Source organism: Pavona decussata, unplaced genomic scaffold (assembly GCF_977016875.1).
Source record: "Pavona decussata unplaced genomic scaffold, jaPavDecu1.1 SCAFFOLD_386, whole genome shotgun sequence".
Classification (NCBI taxonomy): Eukaryota; Metazoa; Cnidaria; class Anthozoa; order Scleractinia; family Agariciidae; genus Pavona; species Pavona decussata.
In genome coordinates, this window is record NW_028145758.1 from 1184788 (window position 1) to 1201242 (window position 16455).

The 16455-nt window shown below is 37.4% G+C and overlaps 1 protein-coding gene across 4 annotated transcripts in view; it reads right to left on the bottom strand.

The window, feature by feature from the left end:
- The window catches only part of LOC146451528 (uncharacterized), a 50106-nt gene that overhangs the window by 18329 nt on the left and 15322 nt on the right, over positions 1-16455 (bottom strand). For all 4 annotated transcript variants that reach the window (XM_085098975.1, XM_085098976.1, XM_085098973.1 and 1 more), the window contains 13 exons: positions 15987-16042; positions 13841-13961; positions 11674-11723; positions 11415-11475; positions 10075-10133; positions 9387-9525; positions 8339-8590; positions 7192-7405; positions 6549-6634; positions 5593-5790; positions 4185-5168; positions 3281-3339; positions 2404-2866 (listed from right to left, as the gene is read on the bottom strand). In XM_085098975.1, the coding sequence (XP_084955101.1) occupies positions 2404-2866; positions 3281-3339; positions 4185-5168; positions 5593-5790; positions 6549-6634; positions 7192-7405; positions 8339-8590; positions 9387-9525; positions 10075-10133; positions 11415-11475; positions 11674-11723; positions 13841-13961; positions 15987-16042 (2742 nt within the window). The remainder of the gene's footprint in view (positions 1-2403; positions 2867-3280; positions 3340-4184; positions 5169-5592; positions 5791-6548; positions 6635-7191; positions 7406-8338; positions 8591-9386; positions 9526-10074; positions 10134-11414; positions 11476-11673; positions 11724-13840; positions 13962-15986; positions 16043-16455) is intronic.

Genomic DNA, 16455 nt, shown 5'->3' on the forward strand with positions numbered 1-16455 from the left:
ACACCCTAAAACCCAACTGCAAAGGAGATACAGTACCAAATAGATCCCGGGATGGTAAATCAACCATGGTTTCTCTATGTATTGAACAGCCATTTCAAAGAAGACAATCTAAATTATCACCCCTTGATTACTGAAGTGTTTCTAGCAACTCGAGGATTAACCCAGCTGACCACATTACTCTGCAGTATAATTATATCTTCAAAACATGACAATGTACATCAGAACTGTAACATATTGCCATACTGTTTAATTGGTACATATTGTGTAACATAGTCAAGTGTAATTAGCATATTGTAAATTATGCAATTACTGCACATTTTCACACACTTGCACAGTGTAATGACTGGCCGGAGTCACCAAAGAGGTATGACAGACAAAATCTAAATTAATGAAAGATAACTTCACCTCTTTAAAATGATGAGATTTATTACCAAGCATACATAATGAATTCAAAACTCACTATTTGTGGCTCACTTGGCAAAGTTGAAGAGCAAAATGCTGCTAACATCACCTCTCAACTGCTCACCATTTAGAAGAGATTAGAGAAGAAAAATCTGTTGTTGAGAGTATGACAGTAACATTTTAACTTTAGCAAAACAGAAAATTAGATCACCAGAACCTCCACAGTTTGTTGACTGCCAGTGGGTAGTTGCTGCAAAGGGAGGAGATTCTACAGTGTACTTAAATGAAAAAATCTATAGGGAAGGTAACGATAAAGTGGAATGGAAGAAGTCTTACTGGTCTAGCCCTGTGAACTATGTGGGTCAGCTAGTCGTTGGTTACAGTATTTTCGTTTTTCGCTGCAGAATTTGCATCCGTGATCCCTCTTGATGACCAAACTTCAGGTAAAAGAGACACCGAAACTTTCCTGTGATGTTTGGACGTCGAATAGCCAAATTGTTTGCGAATCCGAACAGACGCGCCTTCACATAAAATCGCCGCCATGTTTGATTATCAAAAAATCGGTACTTAGTCTCGCTCGGCCAAATTTCTTAACTAGGGCGATCATGCAAACTCGGATCCAGGCCTCGCTGCTGACCCCCCCTGTACACTAATTATCAGTAGACATTCTGGGTCAGTATTTCTTTCAGTATTGATATTTGCTTTTTAATACCGTTTGCCGTGATTTGTTCGATTGTTTTTCGTTACGTGCGTTTGTTTGTTTGTTTGTCTGTGGCCCGTTATCTATGTGAGATGTTAAATATGATTTGTTATTTAACAATTCAGTAGATTATGGGCTTGAGATTTCTATCGCGTGATAGCTGATGAGGGCGCAGCCCGAATCAGTTATCACGCATAGAAATCGAGAGCGAAAAATCTAGTTGTTTTAGTATAAATCTACTAGTCGGTCAAAACTAAACATTTTTTATACGTCATCAGAAGAGGAACTCGCCAAGATCGCTATTTGGGCATTTGTGAAATTTACAGCGATGGATCGATGGACCTGTTTTTGCGAGCGAATTGGATGAAATTTGCAGCCTCGGTTATCTTTGAAGACACGAACAACAACAATTCGGTTTTATAAGACTATGACAGAGAATGTTTTCTTTTTAAATGCTGTTGGCTATAATTTGAGCTGTACAATTGACTTGTTCGCTGTTTTGCCTCAGCTTGCGTCAGTTAGCGCGCGCATATTACTAAAGCTCGCATCATCAAATGCGTGCGCAAGTTGAAAAGCTAGGGAGACACCTTAAATGTTATTTCCTGCATAAAAGCACTTCGTCAATATCCGAGGATATAGAAGAGCACATGTTTCTGTGAACGCTTGTCGGGCAATACTGCTTTGCGAGTAGAGGCGAGCAGACCACTAGAGGGTACCCTCTAAAAATTACATTTTTAAATATATCTGAAAATCAGCTTAATGGCAAAATAATTCTAAAAAATCAACTAATTAAATAGTGCATGATATGCTATAATGTCGATACAAAAATTTAAGGCAATGTCAAGCAAGTAGTAAAAAATATATATATAAACGTAGTGGTCTAATGGGGATGGGGGGCGGACCGTGGATCGGCCACTGGCGGAGATGCATCCAAACTAATCGCTGGACTCTTTAATCTGCCTGACCTAACCACTCTTACAAGCACATGGCAGTCTGTGCCATTTCTCTTCATCAATCAGAAACTCTACAAAAATGTAGAGTTTTTTCTACGTCCGTGATAACAGATCAGTTGTAATAGTTGGAGGCTCTTTGGAGCAAGCTTTTTTTTAGTATTTAGACCTCATGTACTGTGTGTTAGATTACAAAAAACGCTACACTTCAATGCCGAAAGGGCATGGTACCGCTAGGAAATAACATACATATGCATTGTACAGGGAGTAACTGAAGGTATCTTATTCAAACTAAAACCTGCCTTTTAAAATGCCTGCCTTCTTTATTTTACTTTGTAATAGCCTTTTTACCTGAACGACGTCGAGCAAGCAGGACAATGGGGACTGCCATTGACGACATCGTGACTACAACCAAAGTGAGTACTATTATAACCAGTGGCTTATTACGTGTTGAATGCACTTTCGTCTTTTTCTTTAACGCGGAGGGTAGCTCGTCCAACACAGGCGGTGCAGCAGTAATTTCTTCGCCTGCATTGACAAACGAATACGAACAGTCTCGAGGGGTACCTTCTATTGTGTCCGGATTTTCAACTGGCTGCTTGTCATCGGAGACTTCATTCGACACAGGGGGTGTAACAGGTCGTTTTTCATCTAAACTGGCACGTTTGTTGATGCAGATTCTTGGAGCACCTTCCTTTGCTTTCTTCAGTGTTTCTTTCATATCGAAGAACGCTTTTTTTTGCAAACATATTCGTCCAAGAAATTTTATTCCTCTCACAACAACATCAAGGAAGCCAACGCGTTGGTTCTTAAACTAAGGAAGACAAAAATGTAATTACATTAGAAACGATTTGGAGGCCTCTAACTACATCTATCAGAGCACAACAACGGTCAACAAGGATATAGAAATTTGAACCTTGACTGCTAGGCATGATGTATAAAGTACTTTTCACTTGGCAAATATAGAAACATTTGCTATTTGCCATGTATCTTATCAAAATAGGCGACATCATTAACTAATAAAAAGGGGAAACTGATTAAAAGGCTTTCTCCGACACTTAAAGATTCAGAATGCTATTTACGGGGTGGGGGATTGAGGTGCGATGTTAAGACGACTTTGTCAAATAGTACAAAATGAAAGGTTTAATAACGGCTAAGAGGGCTTTTAAGGGTTTTATATTGGCTGAACAAAAACGTATAATTAATTTTCCAGAAGTTATACCTTTACCTTAGATTGTCGAAGTTCTTGTTCAACAGTTGGCGTATGTCCATTGCCCTGAGTCAGATCTAGAAAATTTAGAAAAACACCTAGTTACTCTATTTAATATGGAATGCATATATTTTATTTGTTAACTTTATAGGATTTAAGTAGAACAATGAAATTTGTATGACTACGTGCAGCGGAGCAATCATTACTCCGGCAAACTAGGTCTACCCCTATTCAGACTTTGGGGTGTGCAGTCTTCCCACATAGCCCTAAACATGCAAGGAAAAGCCACGCAACTTCACGACTTTCCTGAAATTTATCTGGGAACAAGTTGGTATGACCTGATATTGGACATAACATTTGGAATTACCGTGACAACCATTTTTGTTAGGTGGGCTTTCAACATCTTGAACTTCTGGAATTTATGTAGGGTTAAGAAACAATTATAGTTCCAGTTTGTCATTTGGAGATCTTGGAAGGAAGCTTAAACACCCCATATTGTTTCCAGTACCGGCATGTTGACAAAGCAATCTGCCAGCAACAACACCCTCATCAGTTTTTTTTTTATGAACTTCAAATCCTATTTTTTTCGGATGACATAAGTATCTCAACCCTTATCTAGGCCGGAGGATAGGGGAATTTGCCCTCTCCGACTTTGAACATTTATAACGTTTAATATTAAATTTTGAGCAAACGCCACCGAAAACTTTGAGTTTTTAAGAAATTTAGGTGGGAACAAATTGTGGTAGTCCATACCAATAGAAGAACAAACATTTTCTAAAAACATAAAAGTTATATTTTATTTGTCCGCTTCCCGGACATGACCATGCAGTCTTGGTTTCACTTTTATAATATAACACGATGATATCAGTCATTGGGGCCCAATATAAATTTCGGTCAAAGACAAATAAATACTACTGTCTACCTGTCAAGGAGGTTGCAAGACTCAATGCCAGCTTAAGGCTCTTGCTTTCGTCAGAACTGGTGCAAAGTTTGCAATGACAGTAGCGAGGATCATATGACTTTACGTCTTCATTCAGGAAATTCTCCTCTTCGATCCACGAATCAAGGAACATTTGCATCTGGACCGTTGATTGTATCCCCGCAAGACTAGAGGGAGGTAGTTTCCAGTTATCACTTTGCGCTTCCGTTGTCGCTGATTCTCTTACAAGGTGAGAGTTCTCAACACTTTGGAGAAGGTTTTTCCAAAAGTGTTCAGGATATGACATCCCACTTATGATGACCGTTTCTAGCACTCCGTTTTGGAGTAGAGTTCGGACAATCATTATAGCGAGTGGATTACATCCGCACCCCTTAGCAATAACTCCTAAGTCGCCATGTAGAGAGGCTGGGAAGGAATTCTGAAGTAACTGTATGGCAGCGGCATTGCTAAGAGACCCAATGTTTACCTCAAAGACGCGGTCATCTGTAATACTTATTCTTTTGCGCGAAACGAATAGTAGTCTTAGACTCCTGGCTTGAACTGTAGCGTCCAGAAATGTTTGAAACACTTTGGAGGAATCGGCTGATTCATCGTCCTCAACGAAGTTTTCCACCTGGTCAAGAATAAGAAGAGATGGATGCAATCCTGATTCTCCATTTTCCTCGTCATTCTCTAAGAGGGCTGTTTGATTAGGAACCTGATAAAAATTTGTAAACAGGGTCGAAATTTTCGAAAAGGATTGGAGGTCGCTGCAAGAGTGATATTTTACCGTCCAACCTTTTTTGAGAAGTTTGTGCCCAACTTCGATGGCAACAGAGCTCTTCCCAATCCCAAAGGCTCCATAAATGACACCAACACGAAGCCGGTTTGAAATGAGGTTAACCATGACTTCCTCACATTCCACATCTCTTCCAATAAGTAAATCGGTCAACGCCGGCAAAGAACATTTTGGTCGTGACAGCGATTCTACACAAAAAGGAAAACCATTGGATGTTATTAATTATAAGGGGCTTCCAATAAAAAATGAATTGAACAATTTTTAATTTTTAAACCCTCAAAATGGCCACAAAGTAAACGAGGCGAGACGCCTTGTTCGATATCCGATTTTCCTTTTCACGTGAAGACTTGCTCTTCTTGAAAATACCCACAGAAATGAAAGGAGAGGATATTACACAAAGCTTGAAGACGTGAAAAATAGTCAAACTCCAGGAATTAAGCTCAATGAATGTGGATTGCCTTCGCAGGCGCTTTTGTGATTTTCCGTCTGTGCGAAGATCAGCTTAGCGCTCAATGCTTTTTGGTTGAATATGGGTCGTTAAAAGCAAGTTATCTCCAGGCCACAATTGCAATTCTACGTAGCTGTTAAATTAAAGTCTTGTAGATAATATACCTTTTGGATTTATGGTGTTACCGTCCTCTTGGTAATTTCCAGCGAGAGAGTTTGTCTCTTGTTCTTCAAATCTCTCTTCGAAAAAGATTTCTACATTTTGGTCATCTTCTGACATCAAAGACAGGGAATCCTCCACATCGCCATTATAGTCATATGAATCTTCAAAAGATTCTGTACTTTTTCTTGTCTTCCTCCAATCTGTTTTAATTCCAAAAAACATAAAAGTAAGACAAAAAAGATAAAACGTTAATTAGGTTAAGGTGGCTTAAGATGATTCAACTGAATTGCATTGCACATTCTTACTGCACATTATTCTTGCGTCATTAGCGCCGCACTTAGCAATCTTGTACGTTGGAAGCATAGCAGCCGATGCCAGTCAATTACTAAATGGTTGTTTTGTCCTATACGAACACCGTGACCTACGTTCTAGGCCAATACTTGTAACATATATCCATTAGATGTTTTGGTGCGAGCTCGTCAAAATATAAATAACGAGTAAACATATACATAAAAAGGTGTTATTGTTTGTCAGCTGAAATCTTAGTTTATAATTAGTTGTTTAATTTCTTATTTTCTTGGTCAGTGTTTTTCCTTTGGTTTTGTTTGTTTTGTGGGGATGTGAGTTAGTTGTTTGTCTGAGCCGGTGTGCATAATCGTTTGCACCGTCTAGGGATGGTTGATCAAAATACGTCGATATAACATGTACCAGCCTTATTATTTTTCTTAAGTCAAGAAGTGACTCATTATCAGAATACTTTTACTTATTTCTGTTACGTGTTTAAATAATCGGTCAATGGTGCTGATCAATTTTTTTTTCTTTATAGACTCCCGTGAAGGGATTTTTGCCAAGCAGGATCCATTTCAACTTGTCTCCACTGACAAATGTTGGCGATGGCTTCGATGTCTCAACACCTTTCGTATATCTCTTTTCTTGCAAACAATTGACGGCTACGTACCGTTTTGTCTTTGGAAAGTTTTCACTGCCTTAGCGAGTGACTCCCAATCTACCTCATCATCACTGTCACTTTCATCATCTTTATACCTGTAACCAAAGCAATTAATACACAATGCTACAACCCCTGAATGCTCAACAATTAGTTACAGGAGTGATCTTGAAGCCACATTAGGTTAATTACATCTTACCATTTTTAATCAGGGCTAAGAAATGGCGGTAGCGACATTGAGTCGTATTTTTGTAAACTGTAACCATGGATTCTTCGGACCTGATAAACCTTTGATAATGTAGAGTAGAGTTTGATTTTTTTTAATTTTGAAGTTTAATATTCTGTCCCACTGGCACATAGTTCTATAAACACTGAGCAAGCGTAGTGTACTGCTGCCAACTCTACTATAGAATTAATTTTCGTTGTCATTATCATCATCATCATCATCATCATCATCGTTATAACGGCAGTCTAAAAAGTAAAAATGCCTCCTTATTATTCTTATTCTTATTCTTATTATTATTATTATTATTATTATTATTATTATTATTATTATTATTATTACTATTATTATTATTATTATTATTATTATCATTATAGACTTAATTATAGACTTAGAAGCCTACAGTAAATCGATCATAGCATGTATACGTACATTGAATGCTTTTGCTCTAAAAAGCACGCCAGTTCTTCATGTCCATTCTCTCTTGCGACCTCTTCCAATTGCAGCTTCTCGTCTTTAAAACTTTTGAACACGTTTCGTCCAACAGTTGTGCTGAAGATAATATTGAAAAATTCCTTGGCGTTTATCTTGGCTGCGGTTTCCACGATCATGCGAAGAAGAGATAACGCTCTAGTTTTTTCATTCCCTAACAATACAGTGAAAAAATTCTGATTATAGTTATGCATACATGTGATTATCAGCTAACTACAGCAATCGGAGGGTCTCTTCTTTTTTATTGAGATGTCAAGTGCACTTAAGAAAAGTTTCTTGAATGGTACTCTTTTACTCTGTCTCTTCATTACGGTCACAGTAACCAAGAGCGCTAACTAGTGAGCAAAGGACTGAGTGAAGTAGCAAATTGTCTTAAGCTTTTCGGGTTGTTTGCAGTGTTATTATCACAGGTCACGCATGTGCAAGCGTAATAATTTGCTGAATTTGGAAATTTGAACTTGATTTGAAATTTGAATTTGTATGTCGAACCTCATTTTTCATTTAATTACATCAAATTCTCTTCAACCTTGCCAATGCGGAATATATACACGTGTATGACACATAGACTTAGAATGGCTCAAAACTGCACGAAAGCACATTTTAACCCAATTGCTCAAATTACCAGTTTACGAAATACCATACAAACTCTTGATCTTATATTTTCCAAAGTAATTACTATGCAAATTCATCGCAAGTTGTGCTTCGGTGAGATCTGTTATTATTGGAATTTTTGTGAAGTTGTCAAGTGAATTTCATTCGGTTACGACCAGCGACGTTCTATTAGTTCATGATTTTTTACACTCAAATTGTTTCTTATAAATTTGCCAAATTTTGGAACTTTTATTACTGCAATTCACATAATTTTTTTCGTTAATATTAAGTATATTTTTGTACAACATAATAAAAAAAAAATAAGATTTCCTAGGTTGACTTCCATGCCCTCTTGAAGAGAAAGTAAAAAAAAAAGAAATACCTCTTCCCCTAGAGTGCCTAAGAATAAAATTTAGAACAAAAAAAAAAAATTTACCAGCCTTCGGTCTCCCGGCTGATAATCAACCTAGATATATATTGTCGGTTTGATGCTTACCATTACAGCTTTCCCCATCTTTCGACTTTAAATCTAGATTCCTCATTCTCATAAACACCAGTGACATCATTTCAAGGCAGTCTTCGGAAGTGTTGAGCTCTCCATCTACATACATAGTCCTCCGTCGCCGACGTTCTTCTTTGTACTTGTCTTTTTTTTCGGTGTACTCGAATGGTACCGTGTTTGAGCTGATCGTACGTTCTCCTACAGCATTCAACACTCTGACTTGTACCACACCTGGGGTGGGCGACGCTATTAAAATTAAAAAGAAGAGCAAGTGATGGATATTTTACCTTCTGTTGCATAAAAAAACGTCTACCTAAAAGCGAAGCTCCGCGCGCCGAAGCACCACTGGTAAGAAAATATGGTAGCCTAACGATACCAGAAATTTTGGTTTGGTTCATGACGTCACTGTCCGCCCGTTCGTACGTACATCTGTAAGCAGCACCACAGGTTAAGCAATGCGAATGACACAGCAGCGGGAGAAACAAGACGATAGAGCACGAGAAAATTACTCTTAAATATTTATTTTTATAGCGCTCACATCAACAAACAGCTTTATACTAAATACCAGCCGTAAAGAGAGTAAAGTATTTTGCCTTTTCAATCGTCTCTGTGTACCTTGTGGAAGCGAAGATACTACTTTTTTGTGTTTGGCGTGACGCCACAGATTCACGTTTGCTGATGCGTGCTTAAAATAACACAATTCCACGAGCTTTGCTTCCAAACAGATTACTCATCATATTTCCATTTCAGCAATCCGTCCCCTTGATTTAGATTTAATTCAGGATCTAATAAGGCTAAAAAAGGAAAGATGGTGCACCCAAACTTTTTTTTCTTTTTTTTTTTCTAAGGGTTAAACATAGACTCCTCTTCAGTAATTGTTGTAGAGGCATGTTTTCATTTATTTGCGGTATTCTGTAATTGGTTGAAAACGCTGGGTCGAGAGAATTGCAAGACAATGACCATTCAGTTAATTGAAGACAGGAACATCATTTACCCTAAAAATGAATACTTCCAGGTTTATGGATAAAGCAAATGTACTTACGAGGAACTTTTCCTTTCACTGAAACTCTGTCTCCAGCGATCATAACTGACTCTGCTGGGAGATCGCCAAATAAGACTTGCACCTGGCCCACCAAATTATCGAATGCACCCTCTAAGGTGATGAGGAAATTAGAACCTCCCTGAAAGAAGCCAATAAAACTACAAATTTTGTACGAGTTGTTACAATAGTTCCATCAACCACATTATTATTTGTCAGAGGGTCTCCTCGAAAAGCCCAGAAGGGTTTCTGAGCCTTCTTACTCAACGTTGTTAATGTTTTAAGTACTATCAGAAATTTTTAAACTTACACATACCATATTGGGCAAATATTGAGCTTTAGCAAGCGAAAGCGACCCGTTATACCATTTCTAAAAATGTAAAATGCGTACGTAAGACTAGGAATCGATCAAAAACATTTAGTGCTGCATGCCAATAAACGTTTAGTAAATTCGGCTTCGTAAAAAGTATTGAACGCAGAGGTTTGTGACGTGCCATGAAGATTGGGCCGTTAGTCAAAAAGATCAGATAAAGACGTTGTTAATTTTGTCTAAGTCTGGGTTGTGTTCTTAGCATGCGTTTTTCAGAAAGGTTGTGTTCTTAGCATCTTCTTACAGAAAGGTTCTAATCCAACAACATTCCTCTCACCAAAATGTTCGTATAAAACAAAACGAGTGTAGCCGAGCAGTTACCTCAACGCTTCCTTCTGTTGGAGCAATTTCCTCGATTGTTACTGAAAAAGCAGCTCTTTCTGCAGCAAACACAATAAGAATACATATATTTGACAGTAAAAACCATTTAGCCGTTAATATATAGCTAGACATTTCCGATTTGCAACTGCCTTATGTAGTACAGTTCCCACTTAAAAACAGAGGAATAACCTTTGATTTTTTTGGTTTAGGTTTTAAACCAGCAGATTTTAAAGCCCCACAATTTCCTTAATTTAGAAAATAGCGGGTAGCCAATTAACAAAACTTTGGTTCAAGAACAGACATGCTTTGGCAATTTGATTTGTTGCTTTGTGGATGACAGCTACGGATTATAACATCCTAATCAGAGCCTTATTTGTCTCGTAACGGCTTTTTTGCCTATTTGCTAATCGTGTAGAATCCCGTTTTCAGAAATCTAAGAAATTGTACACTTGAAAACGAGTTCCAGCTTTCCTTTTCCTGAGAAAAAAAAAACCCTACGGTACTTGTCACATTTGCTGGAACATTTATCTCGATCCTCCCCTCAATGTGACAACAGTCTGACTTGAAACACCAAAAACTGTCGACGGGTTCGGAAGTTCAGGTGTTTTCGTAGAATTCCCAGTCTCGTCTTTGAAAAACTAATTTAGGAAGCTCATTTACCAGTGTTTTGCAATAAAATATTTATCAAACCAGTTCGGTGCCATTATTTTTGTCAAATATTCTAACGGAATAACGTTTGTTAACTAGTGTAACTGTTTAGATAAAATCCCTTTGTTAAAAATATCAATCAGACTTAATCATGACAATGGACATTTCAGAGTCGTAAGAGAGGTTCAAATTAGCTGGTCTAGTGAACTAACGCTATAGCTCTAAAACAGAACTGACTTAGTTAGAACAGTAATCAAACACCATTTATACATATTTTAAGCTGTGACCGAAAAGAGGATGAGCTACATCCTCTCTTGGCTGTGAGCTACTCTCTTTGGAAAATGATTCCTGCTGTTGATAAGCGCTTTTCAAAAATGAGCAAACTTGCATTGCAACCTCTGCATCTTAGGAAACTTGTGCATGCTCAATGCTGGTTTGCGTCGGTTGCGCATGCCAAACTAGAAACGGACAGAACTTATAATTATTTGAAACTTAAACTGCAGTAAAGACCAAACATATAGATGGCTAACACATTACTCGAGAGTAAGAGAGTGATAACTACAGCTGTAGACAATTGAAAACTTAGATTAAACAAAGGTTTCCTCGACATCAATTTTAAACCATGTAAAGAAAAACGTAGCACTCGCATCCCTTTCAAGTGGGAATCCGACTTCCTTGAATATCTATCTAACCTTCGAATCTCTGAGTTTGCATTGCTCTTTCAGAAGTACCGGGTGACAACAATGGTGATATCTGTTGAAAATAAAGTGACAATAAAATTGCTAGCTTTGATTATAAAAATTTGAAAATTAAATTTTGATTTTTATTTATACACTACAGTGACAGAACATGATCTTATTGTTATTTCTAAATGAACTCTCATAGCATTGATGTGTGCGGACTTCCGTTATACTCAGGAAACATCTTAAGACTCATAGTCTTCAACATTACCTCACTCCCTTGGGCTACGTCCATTGGAGGGAAAATTGATGTGGTGCTTCCTGAAAAAGAGATATCAAAATATGAAGTTTTTGTTTTGCTTGTTTGTTGTTTTAGGAGAAGAATGCTATAACTCAACATACACAATTTAAATGTGTAGTTTCGTAAGGTTGTACAGTTTTGTGAGTTCTGCTGTAGACATTATCCCATAGACCAGGAGCCGAATTCGGGGATGGAGACCGTAAGCGCAAGGTTCACGCAAACCTATGTGTTGTAACAAAAAATAAATGTTTAGAAACATTTACACCATCCTTTACGTCATATACAAACGAGTTTACGTGGAGCTCCTACCTCATATGAACAATTGAAGGGTAAGTCCATTTCAATGATAGTAAACGTTGCTTCACATCGAACTGTAAATTGTTTTCGACGCTGCTACAGTTATATAATTTTGAAAGAATTTGTACACCAGAATATTTTTTGTTACCCTGACATGCTTAATAAGTAAAGTAATGTCATTCCAATAAACTTGATTGCCTGAGCAATTTTTCGAACCAGAGCCTCATGAGAAAGTGCTTGACAATAATCTAGATCGAATTGTAGTTGGGAAAGGTTGGTGTTTGAGAGGGAGATACCGGAGTACACGGAGAAAAATCTCTCAAAACAACAACAAACTCAACCAACAAATGACCCGTCCTCCGGGAATCGAAGCCGGGTTACACTGGCGGGAGGCGAGTGCGCCAGCTTCCTCCAAGCTTACTTTCAACTAATGAGTTGGGCTAGAAAACACAAAGCTTTAAAAATTATTTTCTGTAATGCTGATAATCTTACATTCTCATTGTACCTGAAGAAGGCTGATTTGGCCAGCCGAAATGTAGTAAACTTATAGGACACATATAGGACACTATATAGGACTCACACTGTTATGCTCGGTTATCGTTCCTTGGAAGAAGAAGTAGCGAGGTGACAGGACTTTGCCGCAATGACTGATTTCAGTTTTCAACCAAACAAATACGATCCAAGTTTTTAGCTTTTGACACAAATAAGTTTTGCTGTTTCTTGTGAGACACGAAAAGTCACCTCTCGACAGTACCAAAATATCCCTAAAACCAATTCAAATGTTTCAACTTGGTGTCGGTCACAGTCAAATACATCCTCCACTGTTTTTATCTCGGCACTAGCTATAAGTATTGCTTATAGCCAAGAAACCGGCTTTGGTTTTAAAAATATGAGAAAATTGGCGTATTTTTTTCTATTACAAATTCCATCTATGTAGCCGGTTGTTTGCCTCTTCCTTTGCTTGGCTCCTAAAATTGATTCCAAGTAACGCAAACCCATTTTTTCCAAGAGCAAGAAAGCAGAACTCCCTGACATGCATGCTGCGAAAGTCTGTGCAACAACTTTGCAGCATGGTAACTTTCCACAACTGTTTAGATTCAGAGACAATCTCAAACAAGCGAGCTGCGGTAAGTGAATAACCTTTCGGCATTTTTCGGAGATCATTCGAGCCATTTCAGGTCATTTCATGAAAACATTGATACATTTTCATACAAAAACTGTAGCGATGTAACGCCACCGTTTAGGCGTCTTTTTTTTTTTTAACTTTTCCGTGGGAGTTTCGACGCCATTTTTAACGGGTAGAAAAAATTTCATTTTCTACACGCGTATTGCTGACCATTTACACGCGTACGCATTAAGTGCTTACGGCGCTTTTTTTTCTAAAAAATACAAATTGTTAATTTGCTGCGTGTGGCATTCTCCCGTTACCCGGTTCGCGCGTTATTCTAGCAGTACCAGAACAAGTGGAGTTGTATAATATGTGCAAATGGACATGTTAGGGGCACCCAGCGTTACCGGTTCACTATCTATCTGTTTGGAAGGCCTTAATCGCCTAGGATTTAGTTGTTAAGAAAATCTAAAGTTTTCTTCTGCAAAATGTCAGCTCGAAAAAATGTCAGCTCAGAATTTTGTAACACTGGAAAACTAATTTCTTTCGTTTTCGAAGTGGCATATGTGGTTAAAAGTGCGAAAAAAGGCCAGAAAGCATTTTCGTAAAGCCAATAACAGCTGGTAAATTCCGTTCGCTAAAACAAAGCATCCGAACAGATCAAGCTATATTAGTTTTATATACAAATACGCCTTTAAAGGGTAAAGGATAATGAGAAAGGCGTTGACACACCTGTCTGAAGCGTTTCGTAAGCGCTGTCCTGGCCTATTCTGGTTATTGTTGCTGTTCCTCCTGTTAGTCTTCCTCTCGGCTCGTTATCGTTTGCCCATTGTCTGTCATTCTCTGCAAAATTCTGGCAAAACGAATGACAATCAAAGCCCTCTGTGAGCGAACTTGTGAATTGAATAAGTGAATAAAATCATATTTCAGATCAAATCTAAGGTTTTTTGTTTCTTTGATTTTCATACCTAGAGTAAGAGTAGTACTTGCTCGTTACTGTAGAAAAGAGATACCGTTGTGGCCATCCTAATCAGCAGTTCAATAAATCAACGTCGTTACTTATACGTGCATTTTTTCTAGTTTTGGACAGTGTGGCCGGTTTAGTGTCGTGGTAAGTCCTCGGGCTTTGACCGACCCTCGGAAGGAGCATACTCCGCAATCATTTTTTCCTCCTTTGCTTCCTTTTTTTTTTTTTTTGTTTGTTTGTTTTTTTGTTTTTTCTTTTCAGACTAAACGGTATTATTTTACCGAATTTACCTCACTGGAAAACAACATTGACCGTAGCATAGCTAAGAATGTAACGTTCTCCATTCCAGTTACTTAAAAATCCATGTGAAGTACGCACTTTGCTTTAATAATCATTCAAGAGCTTCCGCAGTTTATGGAATTGAAACTTGTTTTTCGTCCCGTAATGGCGTTTGATGGTGAAAACATACGTATATTAATATATGATTTATCCTTTTAATAAAACTCCAATTAAAATTAATAAAGAAAATGTACAGCCTAACAAGCGACCGATGGAAAGATGGAACAACCGAGCGAGTGTTGATTCCGTACATTACGAAAATTCGTTCATTGTGCATGCAGGCATTCATGAGTTAAAAACTGAACACCATCCATAGTTTTTTGTTAACTGTATGTTATCTGCTAGCGGTGGAGAACCTTTATATCACTATTTTGTATTTGAAGTGAAGAGCCTCAAGGAATAAAATGCTATCATTGATACTTCGGTAACATACCAAATTAACAAAGAATTTTATTTTGGTTAGCAGAAAAAGGAATCTTCGAGGCAAGCATGAAATTCAATTCACGTTTCTAGATGCCAAACATTCTTTTTCTAACAAAGATTCGGTTAGTTGAAAAAATTAACCCAGAAATTCCTTCAATAACAACACCACAGCAATGTCAATGTGGAAAAAAATTTCGGGAACAGATGACATGATGACAAATTGTATTTTGTCACTGATATATGGATGATCAGGAAGATCCTGAATGTTTGAGAAAATGTTTTCCTTTGTTTAAAAATAATTGATAGATTTAATGAGATAAGATTCTTATTCCAGAACTGAAAACTAAAAAATGAAAACCTTTCACGTTACATTTAGCAAGTGTTTTTCCTCGACGAGTTCCCTTAAAGTAAAGCCGTGATTCCTGTTCGTTCAGTAAACATTGCCCGGCTAGTTAAATCCTTTACATGTTTAGCTTAACTTCATTTCGTGGTGTGACTACATTAGAAATTACTCTAATTTTCAATCCGGTAGGAGTCTTGTAAGCAGTCTTTTAGAGGTGTTTTTAGGAATAATAATAATAATAATAATAATAATAATAATAGTAATAATAATAATAATAATAATAATAATAATAATAGTAATAATAATAACAATAATAATAGTAATAAATGTTGTTTAACCAGGGTGACCTCTTCAGCATGAAATGCCGATATCAATAAGGGCCCTGCAAGAAAAAAAGAACCTAAAAACCTAAAAAGCGTAAATACAGCCACTAACTTTAAAAGTAGTTAAAAAGCTTGTGATGTATAGAATTCTAAAATACGAGTTTTAAAAATCATGATTGAGCTAAGACCCTTTAAAATAAAAAGATTTCCTTGCAGTTTCCGTTCTCACTTTGGGAAGTATTAAGTTCTTCCCACTTCCCCTCGTGTTGTGGATAGTTCTTAAAACCTTAAAATTCTGTTTTGCAACTAAACCACCATCAGCTCATACGCACATTGAAAACTTGAGTTAAGAAAATCAAAATGGTACATCACAATTCATGTTGTATTTACAATATCACGCGGTTGTGTTTAAATGTATGCTTTATGTGTGCGCTTTATCCTTTCCTTTTTGGTACTCGATATTTCACTATCCACAGCACTTACCTGCCCGGAAGTATCTTCAACTTGTAAATTAATGTCTTCAGGAAACAAAACCTCGTCTAGAAAAAGATGGATATTTAACATTTTTCTAAAGTATTTAATGTTTCCCGTTTAATTTTTTGAAGAGACATGGAGATTTAAATACTACTTTGAGTATACTATGTATTATAGTGGAAGTGTCACAGTTGACCTTTCTTGGTGAAAGCGGCACGAGATTACCTTTGCTTAATTACAAAATTATTCCAGAACACCGAGAGAAAGAAAACAACTGAAATCTTGAAAGGAACAAATCGGGATCTGCTCTTGCGCATTTTGAAAACAAAAATTGCGACAACTTCAGAAAGGGTAGCCTGAGTTTTTTTAAAGTTGCAAACCGATCCGACCAACTCTATCTGGCCAGCGATACTAATCACCAGTTTAAGTATACTGGGTTGGTTATTTATAACAAAACTGAACCATTATTTTTAGGTTT